At 42.9% G+C, this 20412-nt stretch overlaps 1 protein-coding gene across 3 annotated transcripts in view; it reads right to left on the bottom strand.

Moving 5' to 3' along the window:
- ACOT9 (acyl-CoA thioesterase 9) overlaps positions 1-20412 on the bottom strand; it is a 550522-nt gene that overhangs the window by 363862 nt on the left and 166248 nt on the right. For all 3 annotated transcript variants that reach the window (XM_069204744.1, XM_069204745.1, XM_069204746.1), the window contains 3 exons: positions 17462-17545; positions 14673-14776; positions 13147-13220 (listed from right to left, as the gene is read on the bottom strand). In XM_069204744.1, coding sequence (XP_069060845.1) covers positions 13147-13220; positions 14673-14776; positions 17462-17545 — 262 coding nt within the window. The remainder of the gene's footprint in view (positions 1-13146; positions 13221-14672; positions 14777-17461; positions 17546-20412) is intronic.

The raw sequence follows: 20412 nt of genomic DNA on the forward strand, positions 1-20412 counted from the left end.
ATCATCATCATCATCATCATTTACTTTATTTTGGTAAGAAAAACATTCTATAAAAGTGCAATACATAACAATATAAAAAAGAGGTTATAAGAATAAAATGCACAGTAAAATGATTAAGAGACTTTAAAAAAAGAAGTTAAAACCATGGAAGAATAGACATAAGAAAATTACTTTCACCAATGATATAAGAAACAACACCTCTGGACCCAGAAAATGTAAGCTAATATCATACGCCAAGGTACAATAAATATGCATAAGAAAATTTTAATCTAAAAAGCATAATCTAAAGCGCCATAATGATTCCAAAATGTTTGCCACAGGATGGACTATATAAACAGATAAATCAGATTAAAAAAATTCTATGAGGTCCAAGGCCTCAGGGCAGGAAGCGTTGCGGTTCTGGGGTAGCGGCACCAGCTCACAGGGTAGTCGGATTCGCATTCAGCGAGGTACACGGCCTCAGGGCAAGCAGAGTCGGGGTTCCGGGCAGCAGCGTCCTTCACAAAGTTGCATGGCGTCGTCCAGTGTTGATAGACTGGCTTCTCTCCAGGAATTCACTTTCAGGTGTTGAGGGAATGAAATAGCACCCTCTGACAAGCTACAGTCCACAGCAAGTAGACTCAGTTCTGGTTGGTGAAGCCTTTGCTGTCCCTGGGGCTTCAAAACAGGAGGCAAGCTCTACTCCAAGCCCTTGGAGTCACTTGTCAAGCAGGAATGCAACAAAGTTAAGTCTCTGTCCCCTTACACAGGCAGAAACAGCAACTGCAGGATAGGTCCACAAAGCACAGTCACAGGCAGGGCAGCACTTTTCCTCAGCTCTTCTCCAGGCAGAGGTTCCTCTTGAATCCTTGAAGTAATCTCCAGTCTGGGGTTTGGGGTGCTCTTCTTATATCCCTTTCTGCCTTTGAAGTAGACCGACTTCAAAGTAAAGTTTCAAGTGTCTGTGAAATCCTTTCTTGCTCTGGTTAGGCCCCAGCCACATACCAGGAGGTTGGAGACTGCATTGTGAGAGGGCAGGCACAGCCCAGCTAGGTGTGAATGCCCACCCTCCCTTTCCCTCTAGCACAGATGGCTCATCAGAATATGCGGGCTACACTCCAGCCCCCTTAGTGTTACTGTCTAGAGAGAGGTGCAAGCAGCCCAACTGTCCAACTGACCCAGACAGGGAATCCACAAAACACACAGAGTCACAGAATGGTTTAAGCAAGAAAATGCCTACTTTCTAAAAGTGGCATTATCCAACTCACAATCTAAAAACCAACTTTACTAACAGATGTTTTTTTAAATTGTGAGTTCAGAGACCCTAAACTCCACATGTCTATCTGCTCTCAAAAGGAATCTACGCTTTAATCAGATTTAAAGGCAGCCCCCATGTTAACCTATGAGAGAGATAGACCTTACACCAGTGAAAACCGAATGACAGTATTTCACCGTCAGGACATGTAAATCACATAAGTACATGTCCCACCTTTTACATACACTGCACCCTGCCCATGGGGCTACCTAGGGCATACCTTAGGGGTGCCTTACATGTATAAAAAGGGAAGGTTTAGGCCTGGCAAGTGGGTATACTTGCCAAGACGCATTGGCAGTTTAAAACTGCACACACAGACAATGCAGTGGCTGGTCTGGTCATGTTTACAGAGTTACTAATGTGGGTGGCACAACCAGTGCTGCAGGCCCACTAGTAGCATTTGATTTACAGGCCCTGGGCACCTCTAGTGCACTGTACTAGGGACTTACCAGTATATCAAAAATGCCAATCATGGAAAGCCAATTACACAAAGGAGCACTTGCACTTTAGGACTGGATAGCAGTGGTCAAGTGCCCAGAGTAACAAAAACAGCAAAAACAGAGTCCAGCACACATCAACAACCTGGGCAACAGAGGCAAAAAGTTAGGGTAGACCACGCCAAGGATGCCAAGTCTAACACCTGGGAACAACCAAATGCAAAACAGGAAGAAACATGAAGCCTTATACTACTCACTGAATAAGTTTAAGTTTACATCATAGAGGCAAAATTATACCAAGAGTGTAACAGTTCTGGCAGTCACCAAGCATGATTAGTCAGAGATAGAAAAAGAGCAAAAGAGATGCCATGCTCTCTCGCACTCCATGTAGCAGATGAAAAGGGGGTATTGTAACACAAACAGGTAGAGATTAAAGTATCTGAGAGGTCACTACTCACAACAAGATGCTACTGACCCACAGTAAAGGCAATATTTCTTGAGTCAAGCGAACTGTCAGGACTGTCTCAATAATTAAAAGAACAGATGGACATTCTCAGAAGTGGAATTGATGGCCTCTTTTAAATTGATGAAAAAAACTTAAAGGTCTCATCTATGCAGCCTTCCTACAGTTTTATCAGTCTTACTCTACAACTGTGTTAGAAAAGTTGATAAAGGTTTGGAACTAAGCATTTGAAAGGAGGTGGCTCCCGGAATCTCAAAGATTCCAGTTAATGCTAAAATCTTTAGCCGTGCCTTGTCATAGAAAATACGGGGGGGTCTGAGCAGACCTTGTCCACATAGACCAGTAGGGATTTATTCAAGGCATTAATACTATGATCTAAGGCAATTAACAGGTGTAAAGTCCTACTCAACAATATGGCTAGTTGGTATGCGATTGACTTGCTCAATATTGAAAAAGCATTGAATAAAGTGGGATAGGAAGTTTAAGTTCCAAGTCCAGGAAAAATATAATTTTGATCCATGCATACTTCGCTGGATATGGCTATTGTAAGCAATGCCACAGGTGCAGTTGAAGGCCAGCAAGATACTCTCTGAAAATTGGGATCTGAATCACGGGACCAGATAGGGCTGTTTGCTATCTCCTTCACTATTTGTCCTGGTGGCTAAGCCTTTAAGCCTGCTTGCTGGGCAACTGGCTCAATGTGGGTGTTAGGGAACAACTCTTGCACCCTCACTGGACAGATTGGAAGAAAGACAAAGGACACCAGATGCTCAGGAACAGACGAAATGTATTTGCAGGTACCAATGCTTGTTTGAAATAAGAAGTGAATCATCAGTAAAAAAGAAGAATGGGAATTTTCTGTGTACTTCTTATTTCAAAGACACCAATGGGTCTACAAATTCTTGTTGATAGATTTAATTTATTCTGCAGGGATTATGGGCTGGAGTTGAATATCAGTAAAACTAAATTGATGGTGTTTAATTCGGGACCCTGTAAGAGATGCATTATTAAACTAGATGGAGTCCCTTTAAGCAAAGTTAGCTCAATAGACTATTTGGGCACGAGGTTAACAAGTAAATTACACTGGGAGGACCAGATTAGTAAAAGTGCGGAGATGTTACAGCGTAGAGCAGCATCTATCCAGCGCTTTCTATTCAAAGGGCAGTTTGTCAGGGCTGTGTGATAGCTCCATTATTATTTACCTTATTTATCAATGAGGTGGCGCAGGCCCTGATTTCCTGTCAGAACAATGCCCCTTCCTTGAATGCACAGAGAGCACCTGAGCTAGGGTCAGCATCTTGAACTTTTCCTGTTTGAGGAACCAATTCAAGATCCTTAGGTCCAGGATTGGTCTCAACCGACAATCCTTCTTGGGAATCAGGAAGTATCTCGAGTAACAACCTTGACCCCTTTCCTGCTCTGGGACCAACTCCACCGCGCCCTTTGAAAGGAGGACTTGAACCTCCTGTTCTAACAACAGGAGGTGTTCTTCTGAACAATAAGACGGGTGGGGCGGGATGGGGGGCGGAAACTCCCGAAAGGGTAGGGTATAGCCTTTTCTCACAATGCTGGTAATCCAGGAGTCTGATGTTATGACCTCCCACTTGTGGAGAAAATTCAGTAACCTCCCCCCTACAGGAGTGGAGTGAGAGGGAATTGGTGGAAGCCTAAGGCTGCTTCCCCTGCTGCACCCCTCCAGAGGATGAGGAAGAGGCAGAGTGCTGCTGAGTGGCTCCCCTGGTACGGACCCTACCCTTCCCTCTGAAAGATCTATAGGAGAGAGCAGAGGTGGGTTGCTGGAATTTCCCTCGAAAGGAGGAGGAGGAGGAACCACGACCAAATCCTCAAAACCTCCTAAAAAATCTGGAGGAAGAAGAAGAAGTGGCTTGCAAGCCCAGCGACTTGGCCGTGGCCCTACTCTCTTTGAACCTTTCTAAGGCCGAATCTGCCTTGGCACCAAACAGTTTGTCACCATCAAAAGGAAGGTCCAATAGGGTCGACTGCACATCAGAGGAAAATCCAGAGCTACAAAGCCAGGCCTGCCTCCTTGTAACCACAGCAGTGCCCAAAGCTCTAGCAACCGAGTCAGATGTATCCAACCCAGATTGAATAACCTGGGTTGCAGCTGCCTGAGCGTCAGAGACCAAGCTCAATAATTCCTGAGGAACCTCTGTGTGTGTCGATTTAATCTCGTCCATCAGGGCATAAATGTATCTTCCTAAAATGCATGTAGCATTGGTGGACTTCAACGCCATGCTACATGACGAGAACACCTTTTTGGATGACATGTCCATCTTTTTAGAGTCTCTATCCGAGGGTACAGCTGGAAAGGACCCAGGAGCAGATCTTGCTGAGCATGAAGCTTGGACCACCAGGCTTTCAGGTGTTGGATGTCTGGAAAGAAAACCTGGGTCAGCCGGTGCAACCCGATACCTCCGAGCCACAGATCTATTGACGGCTGAAGAAGACACTGGCTTCTTCCAGACTTCCAAAATAGGGTCTAGTAGTGCTTCATTGAAAGGCAAAAGTGGCTCTGCAGATGTAGAGGCAGGGTGCAACACTTCTGTCAAGATGTTCTGCTTGGCCTCAGCCACCGGCAAAGGAAGGTCCAGAAAGTCAGCTGCCTTTCTGATGACAGAATGAAAAGTGGCCGCCTCCTCTGTGTACTCCCCAGGTGATGACAAGTCCCATTCAGGGGAGGTGTCCAGACCACTAGCAGTGTCAAGTCCATGGAGACCCTCACGAGAGTCCTCGATCTCCCCTTCCTCCAAGGCTTGCCTCTGGTATTCCTGCTCTTCAAGGAGGCGAAGAGCAAGCCTCCTCGAGTGCAGCCTCTCCTCTATCCTCGGCGTCGACATGGCGTCAGCGGACATCGAAGAATGACGCCGATCCTCGGATCCGTCAGACGCCGGGTCTACATAGTTCTCTTTGGCGCCGAACGAGGAGCCGGATGGTGTGAAGACTGCCCCGGATTCGGAGGAGGTCTAGTCGGCGTCACTGGCTGAGTCATCGAAGCCGCAGGAGCCGAAGACGTAGGAGCCGAAGCCACCGGAGCCGATACCAGCGCCGAGCCCACGTTCCCCAGCGGGAGAAAGGGCATAAAGGGTGCCGGTCGAAGTGGAGCCGGAGCATCCATGTTGAAGGCCAAAGGGCCCGACGGACCAACCGGTCCACCACCTGGAGCCATCTGTTGGAAGATGGAAAACATTGCATTCAGGAATGCGGTACTATCAGCTCCAGGGGCCGGGAAAGCCAGGTACTGGGGTGCCTGGTTCGAAGGCGACACCGACGCCGGTCTCGACGTCTGCAAAGACGGAGAAAACATCTGAGGCTGCGGAACCTCGAACACTGAAGGAGGATGGCCCGATGACATGGGTGAAGTCGGTGAAGCCGGAGATGGTAACGGCGTCGTCGGCTGGGGAGTGACAGTGGGACTGACTTCCCAAGTCTTCCGACGTCGAGTTGATGGAGACCTCGATCGAGACCTCTCCCTAGTCGACCGGCGCCGTGATTCTCGACGACGCCGGGTGCCCCGATGACGCCGATGAGACTTCGGTGATGACGACTTTCGGTGATGTCTCTTCTCCTTCTTTTTCGATTTCGAAGAAAAAGCTTGGCCTCACGCTCTTTCAGGGCCTTAGGATTCATATGTTGACAAGAATCGCACTTATCAACATCGTGGTCGGAACTAAGACACCACAAGCAGTCAGAATGTGGGTCCGTTACCGACATTTTGCCACCACACTCACGGCAGGGCTTGAATCCTGACTTTCTTTGCGACATTGTAATGTCCCAAGAAAAAATAGCCAAAAATACACTGTAACTGTCGATACAGCAACAGTAGCTCCCTCGAAGATAACCGTTTCGAATGGAACGGAAAAAAGGGAACTGACGTCGGCTAGGACCTCTTATTGCCTGTATGACGTCAGACGGCGTTGCGTGGGCAATTGTGACGTCCTCATCGATGCGTAGAAGCTAGGAAGAAGATTTCCGTTGAATGCTGGCGCAATGGAAGTATTCATTAGGTGAAGAATCCACAGGTAGTTGTATCCATCAGAATTCGTTTTTACACTACTGTGAGGCCTGCTCCCTTCATAGGATCTACAATTTCACATTGCATCTTTATTTGTTTTAACCTACAATTATCCTGATGAATATTATATATTTTTCTAAATACTGTGTGGTGTATTTTTGTGGTGCTATATTGTGTTACTGTGTGATTTATTGCACAAATACTTTACACATTGCCTTCTAAGTTAAGCCTGACTGCTCGTGCCAAGCTACCAGAGGGTGGGCACAGGATAATTTTGGATTGTGTGTGACTTACCCTGACTAGAGTGAGGGTTCTTGCTTGGACAGAGGGTAACCTGACTGCCAACCAAAAAACCCATTTCTAACAATCACATTGCAATTTCTAATTTAAAAGGACTAATAGGCCTCCTTTGGCACTGCCTAAACCCTTCTCTGGAGGTTGTGAAGGAATGCTAAATGAAAGAAACCCATCTATATTAGTTTCGTCCTCAGCCCAAGTTTCCTGAAACAGACAAATGTCCTGATTATTAATATACGTAATCCATTCTGGGTCGGCCAACTTCCTATCAAGGCCAGCTAAGTTCCAGGTCATTAATGTTAATTCATAATTGTCTGACTCAATGCCATGGATAGGGCATCCAGCCTCCTTCATGTCCATCTCCTCATTGCTAATCCCAGGAAACACCACCCTGTTACTCTCGTTCATGTGCAAAGCCTCAGAGCAGATCCCCATAGGTGCTTCCTGATCAATAGTTAGTCATACAGGGTTTGGCAACGGACAAGGAAATTTAGTTGCCATAAGTAAATAACTTCCCAGGGAATAATTTGAACTTCAATGGATAGCAGTCGAACAAGCACAACGTGGCTTCAGTGCAAAACTAATCCCCCCCGCTCGACTCCCTATACTTGCGGGTACGCATATCAAAAGCCTTAAGTTGATTCACCAATACCTTATCAGCAAGATGGACAGAAATTAAATCAAAATTTTAACCCAGGGAACTACATCTATCCGCTGCAAGTATATCCGAACGAATAACTGAGAGACAGTTTTGTCGGATGCATAACCAGTGTATTACCTTATTAATCAAGGATTCTATGATTCTCAACAGAGCCTGGTGCCAATTTTGAGACATCAATCATGTAGATTATATTATCGCCACTTTTCAGGCCCAAATCCTGGGCCCTAGTTGCTAAGCCACTGGCGATTCCAACCCTTTGGAACCAAACAGGGGATTTGTCAAGGTATTGTCATGAGTAGCTGCTCTGGCCGGAGATTGTAGTGTGCCCATAGGTAGGTCCCCTTCCTCTGCCAGTGGATCAAATCGATTAGTACACAGTATATTTGGAACCACCCTTACCACTGGACTCTGCGGAAGAGGAAGGGGCATTACTGCCTCAGAAAAAGTGCCCTTCTGAACGGGTGGGGAACTGGGGACACTACAAGATATTGCCAGCGATGGAGATATATCAGTATCTCTTGGGATGTACAATTCCTCCCTTCCAGCAACCTCTATAGTAGTGTCTGATAATTGCCTCCTCCTCTTCTTAGTAAAAATCTCCGGGATTTTCCTATTTCGAGATGAATCCTCCTTGGTACACATGCCCCCGGTTGAATGAGTGTTCAAAAAAGCCTCTACTTCCTCAAACAGTAGATCAATTTCATCAAGAGGGTTCGATCCACAAGCAGAGGCCAAGTTCGCTTGCTTACTTGAGCGTTTTTTAAAGGTTTTTTTTAGTGCCATTCACTGGTACAGGAAAATCAGTGGCTTTCCTTTTCCCCATAATTGATAAGGTTATGTAACAACCTGGATAATGAAAAAGATACTTAATGGTTACTTCACTGGCCACGTTAGTATGCCCTACCCGGCCTCTTCCGGGCGACGCCCAGTATTCACCCTGGTGCACGCCCAGGTGCGTCCCGCACCACACAAGGTCAGGTCTGTTTTGAATCTGGAGCCGAGAGTCTGGGGGATGTACTGCCACCCCAGGCTGTTGAGAAAATGCCAAATGCACGTCCAGAGCCGCGTGAGGTCAGGTCTGTTTTTTTATCTGGAGCCGGAAGTCTGGGGGATGTAGTCCCACCTCAGGCTGTTGAGAAAATGCCCAATGCGCGTCCCGCGTGAGGTCAGGTCTGTTTTGCATCTGGAGCCGGGTGCTGGGGGATGTAGTCCCACCCCAGGCTGTTGAGAAAATGCCAAATGCATGTCCCTCACAGTGCGAGGTCAGGTCTGTTTTGTGTCTGGGGGATGTAGTCCCAACCTGTTGAGAAAATGCCAACTGCGCGTTGATCGGCCTATCTCCCCTAGACCCCAGGGATATATATTTTTTTGTTTACTTAATTTTTTTATGTGTGGGGAGCGACCCCTTAGACAAGGGTCACTCCATATTATTTTTGGGCAGAAAGCCCACCAGAGAAGATTTTTCTTTTCAAAATAAGAGGGTGGGGGTTTGGCCAAAACAGTGTGGTGGTGTCTACCAACTAGGATGGGCATGGTTATGCCCCCACCCCAACTGAAGGGGGGTAACAGTCTTTCAGCTCTCTCCCCCACACACTAAAACATCTTATCCCACGGCAAGCAAGATGACATTTGATTATTTTGGGTTTCGGTTTTACATTTGGGCAATGAGAGCTTGGCTAACTCTCAAAATCGTCCTACTTAGAATGGAGAGGGCTGCACTTTTTGGACTTCGGGACGCTGCCATGTAGAAAAATCCACAAGACCTAGACACATCTGAAAACTAAACATCTGGGTGAGTCCAGGGTGGTGTGCTTCACATGCACCCGCACCATTTTCTTACCCACAATGCCCTGCAAATCTCCAACTTTGCTGGACATCACACATTTTTTCCACATTTTTTCCACATTTTTGTGATGGAACCTTCCGGAATATGCAGGAATCTACAAAATTCCTACTACCCAGCATTGTCTCATCTATACCGATAAAAATTTTGCCCCACTTGTCAGCCTAAAAATGTTTTTTTCCCAAACTGCCCTTTTGGACCCGCTTTGGTTCCCCCTCAATTTCAACATGTTTTTGGCTCTTCCTTGTCACAGGCACTTGGCCCACCTACACAAGTGAGGTATCAATTTTACACACACAGAAACGTAGGAAAAATTAGATTTTTTAGCTAAATTTGAGGTTTGCTGAGGATTCTGTGTAAGAAAACATTGGGGGATCCACGCAAGTCACACCTCCCTGGATTCCCGCGGGTGTCTAATTTTCAGAAATGGTTGGGTTTGGTACGTCTCCCTAAATGCAGGTGCCCCCCGCAAAAACAGGTAGTTTAGTATTTGATAATTTTGATGCGTCCACATAGTGTTTTGGGGCATTTCCTTTCGCTGGAGCTAGGCCTACCCACACAAGTGAGCTACTATTGTTATCAGGAGACTTGGGGAACGCTGAGTGGAAGGAAATTTGTGGCTCCTCTCAGATTCCAAAACTTTCTGTCACCGAAATGTGAGGGAAAAATAGTGTTTTGGGCCACATTTTGAGGTGTGCAAAGGATTCTGGGTAACAGAACCTGGTGAAAACCCCACAAGTCACCCAATCTTGGATTCCCCTAGGTCTCTAGTTTTAAAAAATGCACAGGTTTGGTAGGTTTCCCTAGGTGCCGGCTGAGCTAGAGGCCAAAATCTACAGCTAGGCTCTTTGCAAAAAACACGTCAGATTTCAATGTAAAAATGTGATGTGTCCATGTTGCGTTTCCTGTCACGAGCATTAGGCCTACCCACGCAAGCGAGGTACCATTTTTAACGGGAGATTTGGGGGAACACAGAATAGCAAAACAAGTGTTATTGCCCCTTGTCTTTCTCTACATTGTTTCCTTTCAAATGTAAGACAGTGTGTAAAAAAAAAAAAGACGTCTATTTGAGAAATGCCCTGTAATTCACATGCTAATATGGGCACCCCAGAATTCAGAGATGTGCAAATAACCACTGCTTCTCGACACCTTATCTTGTGCCCAGTTTGGAAATACAAAGGTTTGCTTGATACCACCCGGCATAGAATGAAAACCCATTGCAAGGTGCAGCTCCTTTGTTGGCTCTGGGTACATAGGGTTCTTGATGTACCTACAAGCCCTATATATCCCCACAACCACAAGAGTGCAGCAGATGTAACAGTATATTACTTTTGAAAATCTGTCATCGCAGGAAAAAGTGACAGGGTAAAACGTGGTGAAAAATGGCTGTTTTTTGCCCTCTCAATTTAAATTTTTTTTTTTATTTCAGCTGTTATTTTCTGTAGGGAAACCTTGTAGGATCTACACAAATTACAGATTGCTGAATTCAGAATTTTGTCTTCTTTTCAGAAATGTTTAGCTTTCTGGGATCCAGAATTGGTTTCACACCCATTTCTATCACTAACTGGAAGGAGGCTGAAAGCACACAAAATAGTAAAAATGGGGTATGTCCCAGTAAAATGCCAAAATTGTGTTGAAAAATGTGGTTTTCTGATTCAAGTCTACCTGTTCCTGAAAGCTGGGAAGCTGGTGATTTTAATACCGCAAACCCTTTGTTGTTGCCATTTTCAGGGAAAAAAACACAAGCCTTCTTCTGCAGTCCTTTTTCCCCCTTTTTTTTTATTTATAAAAAAACGAACTTTTTGCAGTATTTTGGGTAATTTCTTGGTCTCCTTCAGGGGAACCAACAAACTCTGGGTACCTCTGGAATCCCTGGAATGTTGGAATAAAAGGACGCAAATTTGGCGTGGGTAGCTTATGTGGACAAAACGTTATGAGGGCCTAAGCGCGAACTGCCCCAAATAGCCAAAAAAAGGCCTGTCCCCTGAGGGGGGAAAAGGCCTGGCAGCGAAGGGGTTAATATGCTGGAGAAATATGGAAAAAATATTGTGACTGCGCACCAACTGATCCATGTACACATGACAGAGTGCACGTTTATCTAACTTGTCTCGCAACATCTGCACTGAAATATCTGAGTATTCAAATGTCACATGCCAAAGACGCTTAAATTACACTAAATTCAGGGTTAACGATGTAAGGTGTATATAGCTTGATGGATTTCTGGATGAGACAGCCACTCCACATAATGGGAAATATAGCTTTAATTAAAATGATAGTGCTACGAGATGCCTGAACATTTTTCAGCAACAAACAAGGTGATGGATGTAATTCAGCTCAGCCTTAGGCAACTGCTGGGCTACATTCCAGTCTATTGTTTTGGGCCCACCATGCCACCCTAGACAGAACTAGTCTTTTGGAAAGTAGTTCATCCCGAATAATAGAACACAGGCAACCACAGACTGGCTTGAGTCTATTAAGGCCTTGTCAGTAGGGTGCTGCGGAGTTCTATGGCATAGTGAGCAACAGGCCGACCTCTGGGAATGCATGTCACTTAGGGCATCATCTGCAACACACTACAAGGTTGTGGATGGAATGCTTGAATCAATCTCAGCCTCTGGCAATGACTGGAGGCTGTATTCCAGACCTTGTCTGGCAGGTCAACATGGTCTGCTCCCATGAGGAACAGGTTCACTACTGATCTGCAAAGGGCGGGTCCCTGTAGACTTGGACTGGAAGTGACCTTTACCAATAGCCAGTGGTTCAGATTAAGTCATGCATTCTATTCATCACGTTATAGCTGTACGTTTTTCATGGTATTGACTGTTTGCTAATTGGGACACTATTGAGGAACTGGATACCTCGTTGACCAGGCTCCTATGGGCAAGCACCTGCCCACGTGTGAAACGGTTTCACTTCAACAGAGTACAATGAACCATATGCTATAATCAGAAAGCAACTTAAGAAAGTAAAATAATAACGAACATCTGGGCAACAAAGATGAACTGAGAACATATAGATCAGAATTTTACATAGAGAAATATCATACAACCTTACAACCCTGCTCAGTGTGAAAAGTGGACAAACTGCCAGTGACAAAGATATAAAGCCTAAAAGTGATCAAAAACAAACTGCCACAGAACACAACAATTGCAGAGTATTTAACTACTAATTTATCCATAAAGTTACAGTTTTGCATCCTACATTTATATATTCAATATTCCAATGTTGCCCTATGTGTCTACAGCTTCTTGACCCAGACATTAGGTCAAGGGTCAGCAGTACGAGCATGGGTTATCTGAGCAATGAAAGCGTGTATGACACTTAGACTCCTGATAAGAGTAGCTAATATGAACATAAAGAAGGGCAATAACTTGGAAAAACTAAAAAGCTGTCAACAACTTTGAGAAGGGAAGAAACATTCAGAAGCCCAAACTGTGGATTTTGGCACATGAGTGAGACGGGAGTACATCCCAAATATAAACATAATCTGGCTAAAACAAATCAAGAGTCAGGAAATCATGGTGGGCAGCTAGGAAGCAGCACACTGAAGAATACAAAGTGTCAGAAAAGCCTGTAATAGAGGATCCAGGAAAGCAATTCCAAAAGAAGGGCGCATAAATAAAGCGTGGGCTAACACAGGTTTGATTTCACGCATAAGTGGCTCATACTGGCCAAAAGGTGTAAAGGGTCCAGTCCTGTTTTTTAAGCTGCAGTGCACAGACCTTCAAGAATGGTCGTTGGCTGAGGAGACCTGCACGTCCTTGGCATGTACGGACGCTAAACTAGGCGATGATATAGAAAGCTGGAGAGAAAGTGCAGAGTATTAGAGGCTGAAGATGAGCATGTGCATTCTGACTAAACAAGATGGTGATTTTCAAATCTTTGGCCATGTCATAACAATATTCCATGATTTGATATGTTCCCTGATGTCCTGGCCTTTCTAGTACTGCATGCACCCCTCCTCCAAGAACCCTTAATTTCTGAGGCTTCACTATGATTTTGGGAGTAAATAAACTGTGAAAAATTAAGAGTGCCGAAAGACTCAAATTCTGGGTGCTCTTTAGTTTTTTCTTGGTAATTTTAAAATCTTAATAATAATTCACAACAGGTAAACATACCTCTTATTTTCTGGGTCCCTTGCCACCATGACAAAAGTTGCATCTAATACAGGACTGTAGACGCCATCAAGGAGCTAAAATACAAATAAGTCATAAAGTTATGTTTGTGGTGGCTCCAATTTTGCTTCTACATAGGTCCTCTTATTAGCAACCTGTTGGTACCGTACCACCTAGTAGTCAGAACAGAAACAAATTGTGAAAGTTATTTAATTCAGAGTTTTGTGCAGGGGTTACTACGTATGTATCATTGCCATTAGGCAGCCAAACTCCCTTCAACACCAGTGGACTAACAAACGCATGTACGCACACACCCATCCGACCACCGTCCCACCCCTAGTTCCATCTTCTGGAATGTAGCCTATTGAAGTGATGGTTTGGCAAATGGCACAATCCTATGTAAGAGGATTTTGTGAATAAGAGTGAACTCAAGGAACAGGGTCAAAAGATCTATAATAAAGGTAAGTTTATTTTACCAAAATACCCTGCGTTTCTCCTATTCTGATCCTGTGAGTATCCAAGGCAAGAAAAAAGTAAAGGAGGTGGAAAAGCTCCAACGGGGATCAGAAAATGCAAACAAATTCCAAAATGAGCTCTTGGCAACAATGCTAAGGGCCTATGGCAATGGTTGCCGTAATGGTTGCCAGTAGATGGCTGGTGCCTCTATAACTCCATCCTTTGGCTTTATTTGTTATACTCCCCCTTATACAATTTATGTGTGCAGCTTGACAGAATAGTTTGACAGAATAGTTTGGTCTGGAACCCTCAATCCACAAATATGATATTAATTTATTATCAGGGTAGAAACATATTGGATTATAATCCTCAACCATGCTAGAGGATCCAGGCCTACACAACACTTGTGGGACTGATTCAAGACTACTTCACCAATAATGATGGTACAGTTTCATTTCTCACTCGGGTGAGGTGAAGCCCGGCAAGTGACCCATTCAACGACCCTGCTTGATTCTCACCAGAGCCAAGTCAGACTTTTAATAAAAAAGGAAAGCGCCAATGAACGGCCTATGCATGAAGTTTTCTTAGACGGTTCCAGAAAACCCACCAGAACGTATCCAGGCATGTCTGTCTCTAGCCACAGATGTATCTTTGGTGAGAGCTTCCTAATTTTAACACCATGGTTCCAAAACTAGAGTAGTAGGTTTCTCACTTTCTTTCTCTTGTTCAAAAGCTAGCGAGCATAGCTGCTTTGATGATTATCAAGAGCTACACCTGGACATCATTTAGCCACTCATAAATAACACTTAGGCGACTAACTAGAAGAACCTGCAAGTAAGATATGCAAAATAATCAGTAGTAGGAATGCAGTATTAGAAGCACAAACGGGATTATCACTGCAGTCCCACAACTGGCAAATGTAAGAACATACATAGGACAATGTTTGTAAGGCAATCTTCTATTTAATTTAATTCATGAGAAGAGCCTATGCAAGTAGGCTGAATCAGATTACCTGTTCTCATTTCTGTAACAAATGGTGTCTACTGGTAAAAGATAAGTGACGAAATGGATACCTGGAGCATATGCATTTTGACTTCCATGGAGCTCTTCCCAACCCAGGTGACATTTCCAGTGAATTTTATATCACAGTCTGGATGGATAATCTTTTTACACTTATCTACAAGAGATTAGAAACACAATAAATATTTCGATTTTTACACACATCTAATCACCACCCTAAATTTTTAAGTGATGTAATAAAATATTGTCATTAAAGATTCAACATAGTTCACTGTATCTGCTAGATGGGCATCTTCCATAAGGTGCACCACTGTTTGTCAGCTAAAAAGGTGCACCCAATTTAATGCATGTTTATTCTGCATACAGTACACAAATTAATTTTCATACTCCATTAAATGTCTTCAATCTAAATTGCAAAGGAGTGGGACAACACTATGTTTGTAAGTTCCATCTCTTAACGGACATTGATTTTCTTGTGTGTCCTTATGTACATAAGTTCCAAACTTCACGTCGAAAAATACAAACCTCTAGCTGAAATCTTTCAATGTAGTGATCTGGAGACTAAAGGGAATGGGGTGGCAACAAAATATTTAACGGTAGTGTTGGGACCGATTTATGTGAAAAATAAAAAGGCAATGTGAATGGGAAATTTATGGAAATAAGAGAGCCTAATTAATTCCTAAAAAAAACTTCCAGAGACCTTCTGGAGAAATCCACTGGCAACCTTGAACAAGCAGTGACTAAATTCTTTAGTTAAAGAGAAGTGCGAAATAATGAACTACTTAATCTGAATTCAAGTTCATTTGATACCACCTGTGAGGTATGTAAGCATAGTTATAATTAACAACTAAGGCCTTGTCGCTCAAAAGCGAGAGAGAGCAAAAGAATGTCCTTGAGTAGTGGGCTGGTATGGCTGACATTGTAAAAAGTAAAGAATTTGTGCACTGATGACAAGACACACCACTATCCATCAACGATTCAGTACTTACAAGTGACTGGATACATTATTTTGACAGAGTATTCTTTGATCAGTAAGAAATAAAGACCCTAGACACATGTGAGGAGGAAAACTGCTAAGCAAACCAACAGGTCTAGAGTTTACAAAGATAATCCAGGAATTAAGTAAAGCAAAACGGTCTGCTTGAATTTCGTGTTAAGTGAGGAATACGATATACAGCTGATTATAGTAATACGCATGGAATGCAGGAAATGTAACTTAGACAGTTACCTTGCAAAAGACTGGCCATAATTTTAAAGTCTTTCCTCGCTCACCGTTTACTGAGGACTTAAGAATCCCTATGAAAGAGAGCAACAAGTGAAAATGGTGTGCTCAGGACACTTGAGGAAACATATTTGCTGAATATGCTTTTAAATGCCCTTACTACTAGCCGTATACACATGACAAATGGATAAATAGAAGGAAATAACAGCTTTAGGTAACTGCAAATTAGGGCGTGTGGAAAATATCAAACATTTTCTTTAGCATGGTAGACAGTTTGATTTTGTTTTAGGCACCAAAAATGAAAAAAGAAACTAAGGGTGCTGATATAAATATGTGAGTTTAAAGTATTTTTTTTAGAAAATGAAGTTTCGAAATATGTACAATATTGGAAAATGTGTAATGGCCTGATTATGGTTAGAGAATGGAATTTCAAGACAGGAATAAAAGTAACTGAGAAAGAAAGTGGCCGAGAATCCCCTTAAATGAGATGTGGGGATTATCGGCCAGTCGGCAATCTAGTGCAATTTTGTTGCTTAGTGCTTTTAATATATTTGTATTTATGTATTATGGAAATTTATAGGTCTTTGAAATTAATTGAATTTAGGCAAGTGAAAGGAAAAAAATAAAATAAAATAAATTGGATCAATACATTTCATCTATCACACCCGTAAATGCTAAAAGGTTTCTTTATCGCCAAACTGGAGTCCAGTAGAATAGACGGCCTGAGACTTTAAAAGTCAGCCAGAGTACTTACCATGGATAGGGCACAGTAACAATCAAATGCCATGACACTCACATCCTCAAACCAATTACAATGCCTCGGAAAGCGGGTCCCAATCAGGGGCAAGGACTTCGTTCTAGCAACTAATATCTGAGAGGATGGACAGAGGAGGGCACATTCTCCAGGAATTAAGCTATATAAAGGGGCAAATAATTATGCTGTACTTAGGTTTCATGAGGAACTACATAACAAAGCAATTATCCGGTTATTAAAAAAAAAGCAGCAACTTGTAAAGAGGTGTGAAAAATGGGAGCAATGGTTGCTGATTTGCAAAGCAAGCAGGCGATTCAGATAACCCTACAATTAGCAGAATTGTACCAGTCTGCATCTATGGAAGAGTTCTTGAGGTTCTATGCAAGCTGCCTGGGTGGAGATGGGTGTGCGTTTGTTTGTGTCTCTATGTTGTTGTAGGTGTGTCGTGTGTGAGAAAGAGAGAGAGATTTTTGTGCATAGGTACTCATGCTGCACAGTGTGAGCATAGAACGCTGGAACACTCTTCCTCTCTTTGCATTTAGACACTATTCAGTTTGCTGTGCGCCTGGACGCATGCACTATTCAAAAGCAACGATTCTACTGGCTTTATCAATGCTGTTTATGACAGTACATTAGTAACAGTGATGAAATCTTGAAGGTTTATTTATATTTTCTTGAAGGCGAAACTAAATTTACAAAAGTTATTCATAATAACAGTTTCCATCAGAATCAATAACCCACCTCAAGTGATGTTTTGTGAGTCTACATAGTAAAAGGACAAGATTTATTTTATCAACATCCCCAAGACAATGCCTTCCAATCATACACTATTATGTCTTGTGTCTGAATAAGCACACATTACTTACCAATTTTGTCCACCAGAGCAGTGACTATGGATAAAGGAGACGTCCCGGTATGTTGGATTTTGGTGTGAGTGTAACAAATAAGTACTGTAAATAAATAAGCAAAATTATTAATTGCAGCACACATTTGCCACTTTTTCACTGAAAATAGCGTGAAGTTAAAACATAACAAACGAATGTGAAGAATTAAATGTATGAGAACACAATGCGCTACCCAGAACTGCATGTGCACTTTTTTAAACCAAGTATTTACAATTTCAATTGTTTCTCCTTACAAATACGTGAGGCAGCAAATCTACAAGGCTATTTCCCAACCACTCAAACTCTTCAATAACCTCCTTGACCTTCCACCCTCACACAAAAAGTGAAACAAGCCTTGCACCTACTCACATTCTAGAGCGATTGTGATAAAGAGGCAGGACATTTGAAATACAATTAAAAAAAAACACACCCAACAAGAGCTAGGAACTCAGGGCACCAAAAACTTGCAGCAATGATTTATAGTTATAGACAGGGACTTTTGGAATTGATCGAAGTGTTCACATGTTGCCCTTTGTTTTTCATGTATCGACAAGTAAATTACTGCGTTCATGTTTTCAATACTTTTAAAACATTTACCTTCTTACTGAATGCATGAACAATCTATGAATAAAATGTAATTTTGGCTTCAGAGCACATATTTCTATCACACTTCAACACAGTCCACTGAATTTCGCATATTAATATGCAGCCTACAAAAATGCATTTCTTTAGTGACAAAATACCTGGGGTCTGTATTCCTTGTATAGACGCCTGTCTCTAATTTCATTATTATAGTGGAGTTGTGACATGTCTAGTCACCTGTAATAAGAAAATGAAATAGCTGTTTAACTGGAATAACGTAGTACAGTTGAGTTGTGATGCTAGACTTCCTTCTACCAGAATCAGTCGTAGGGTAAAAGGTAGGACACAGAGCTTAATACAGCTGCAGTTTAAAAAAAACAAAAAAATGGTCACTGGCTTTTCCTTCTTCTGACCTTTCTAACCTGAACAGTGAGCAGCAGAAATGATATATTAGTTGAAAAATTGTTATTTTTTAAATTATGTTTTCCTTGCAATAAAGCATTACAAGAAAGATTGTGTTTAATTTCTAAACCATTCTAAGACACAGCTTTTTAATATGCATTATATTCAGCTTATTCAGATATTTTTGCAGCAAGTTACAAATTGCTTTGGTGAGTTTAATATGTGTTTAATTTTGCACTGTAGATCCTACTTTTGTTCTTTATGTATGCAAACATACTACTGTTGAAGCAGATATGTTAATTAGAAATTATTAATGAGTGTTAATGCGTTTTGATTAACAAGATAAAATTATGGAAAAAGTGAACATAGAAAGATTGATGTGTACGTTTGAAAATGTGCCCACGTAGAGTGGATACCAAAATACATGAGTTGTACTAAAATAATTTTAAAAAAATTGAAATGTTGAAAATGTGTAATAATAATGTAGTAATATGACATATTAAGATGTATAACGTATGTTTTGCATTATATTGTAGAGCTAACTTAGCCAAAGCTGTAGCCTAGTTTTGCCAGGCCTCATGCAGCAGCAGAATAATCATGCAATGTAGAGAAGCCAATGTGCCAAACTGACCCTGAACTATTCGCTGTTAATAAAGTTTGCTTAGCCAGACTTTTCTGCAATGTACAGACGGACAGGAGAAGAGGGAATCAAACTTGCAACATATACTGTGTAGAGCAGACAAGATGTTGTTTCCCAGGACTCGAACAATAGAGGCACTGACTGGAGAAGAAGATGCAACATTTTCGATACCTGATGAGCCGGATGATGAGCACATCGTACAGTGAACCAATCGACAACCTGAGAGTGACGTAATATTAGAATTCATAGATTTCTAAAATAAAAAATATTGAATAGCGTCATAACAGGTGACTAATTAGGAATTAGGGGACGGACTGGGTAACTTTGATATAATGTCATGTCAAAGGGGGAAAACTTCAGATGCAGATATAGAGGGAGAACTGATGCGGATGTCAGAGGTTAGGCGTGGATATTCGAAGAGATTCGAGACTTTGTCATTGGGGCTCAAGCTCTTGAAAGTCTGATGTGTTGCTGATCAATTGATGACCTCAAGACAAGGACTGACTTTGTTGCTGATCCATTCCGTGGATAGGTAGCTATGACAATGCGATTGTTTAACTTTTGTTCCTCGTCTTTGTAGGTAACTACTGCGCTGTTTGAATAATTTTCTCCTAGCTAGATGTTTTTCCAAATTCGTGTTCTAAATTATTTCCGCATGAAGTCCCACATGCTAATGTTAATCTGGGTTAGGTAAGGTTCCTTTGGGTGACACTGACAGTGACAAATGATCGACAAACTGGTTGCTGAACTCTGCTATTAATGTTGATATTTTTATCTTTGCTGACCTATGCTGAAGCATTAGAACGTAGGTTTTCTCAAGTTCTGATTAGATTGTTATTGGTGGTCACTAATGAACTGAGACCCTCATTATGAACACGGCGGTCGAAACCGCTGTGTTCATGCTGGCGGTCTTACAAGTGACAGCCAGCGCCCCCGGAACCCCGCCGGCCGTATTAAGAATATTCCTCTGAGCCGGCAGGCGGAAACATTGTTTCCGCCTGCCGGCCAAGAGGAATACCTGGCCGGGACATTGACGGCGGCTCAACATGGAGCCGCCACCCATGCCTCTGTGCAGTGGGTGCAACTGCACCCGTCACACAGATCACTGCCCGTAAATCGGGCAGAGACCTGCGCGATGGGGCACTGCACAGTGGCCCCTGCACTGCCCATGCCAAGTGCATGGGCAGTGCAAGGGCCCCCAGTGGTACCCCGGTGCACCCCTTCTGCCAGCCTGCCAGGGAAAGGCTGGGGACTGCGGGATCATTACCCGAGGGGCAGCACCGCTGCCCTGTCGGATGATGATGCCGAC

This window comes from Pleurodeles waltl, chromosome 8 (genome assembly GCF_031143425.1).
Source record: "Pleurodeles waltl isolate 20211129_DDA chromosome 8, aPleWal1.hap1.20221129, whole genome shotgun sequence".
Classification (NCBI taxonomy): domain Eukaryota; kingdom Metazoa; phylum Chordata; class Amphibia; order Caudata; family Salamandridae; genus Pleurodeles; species Pleurodeles waltl.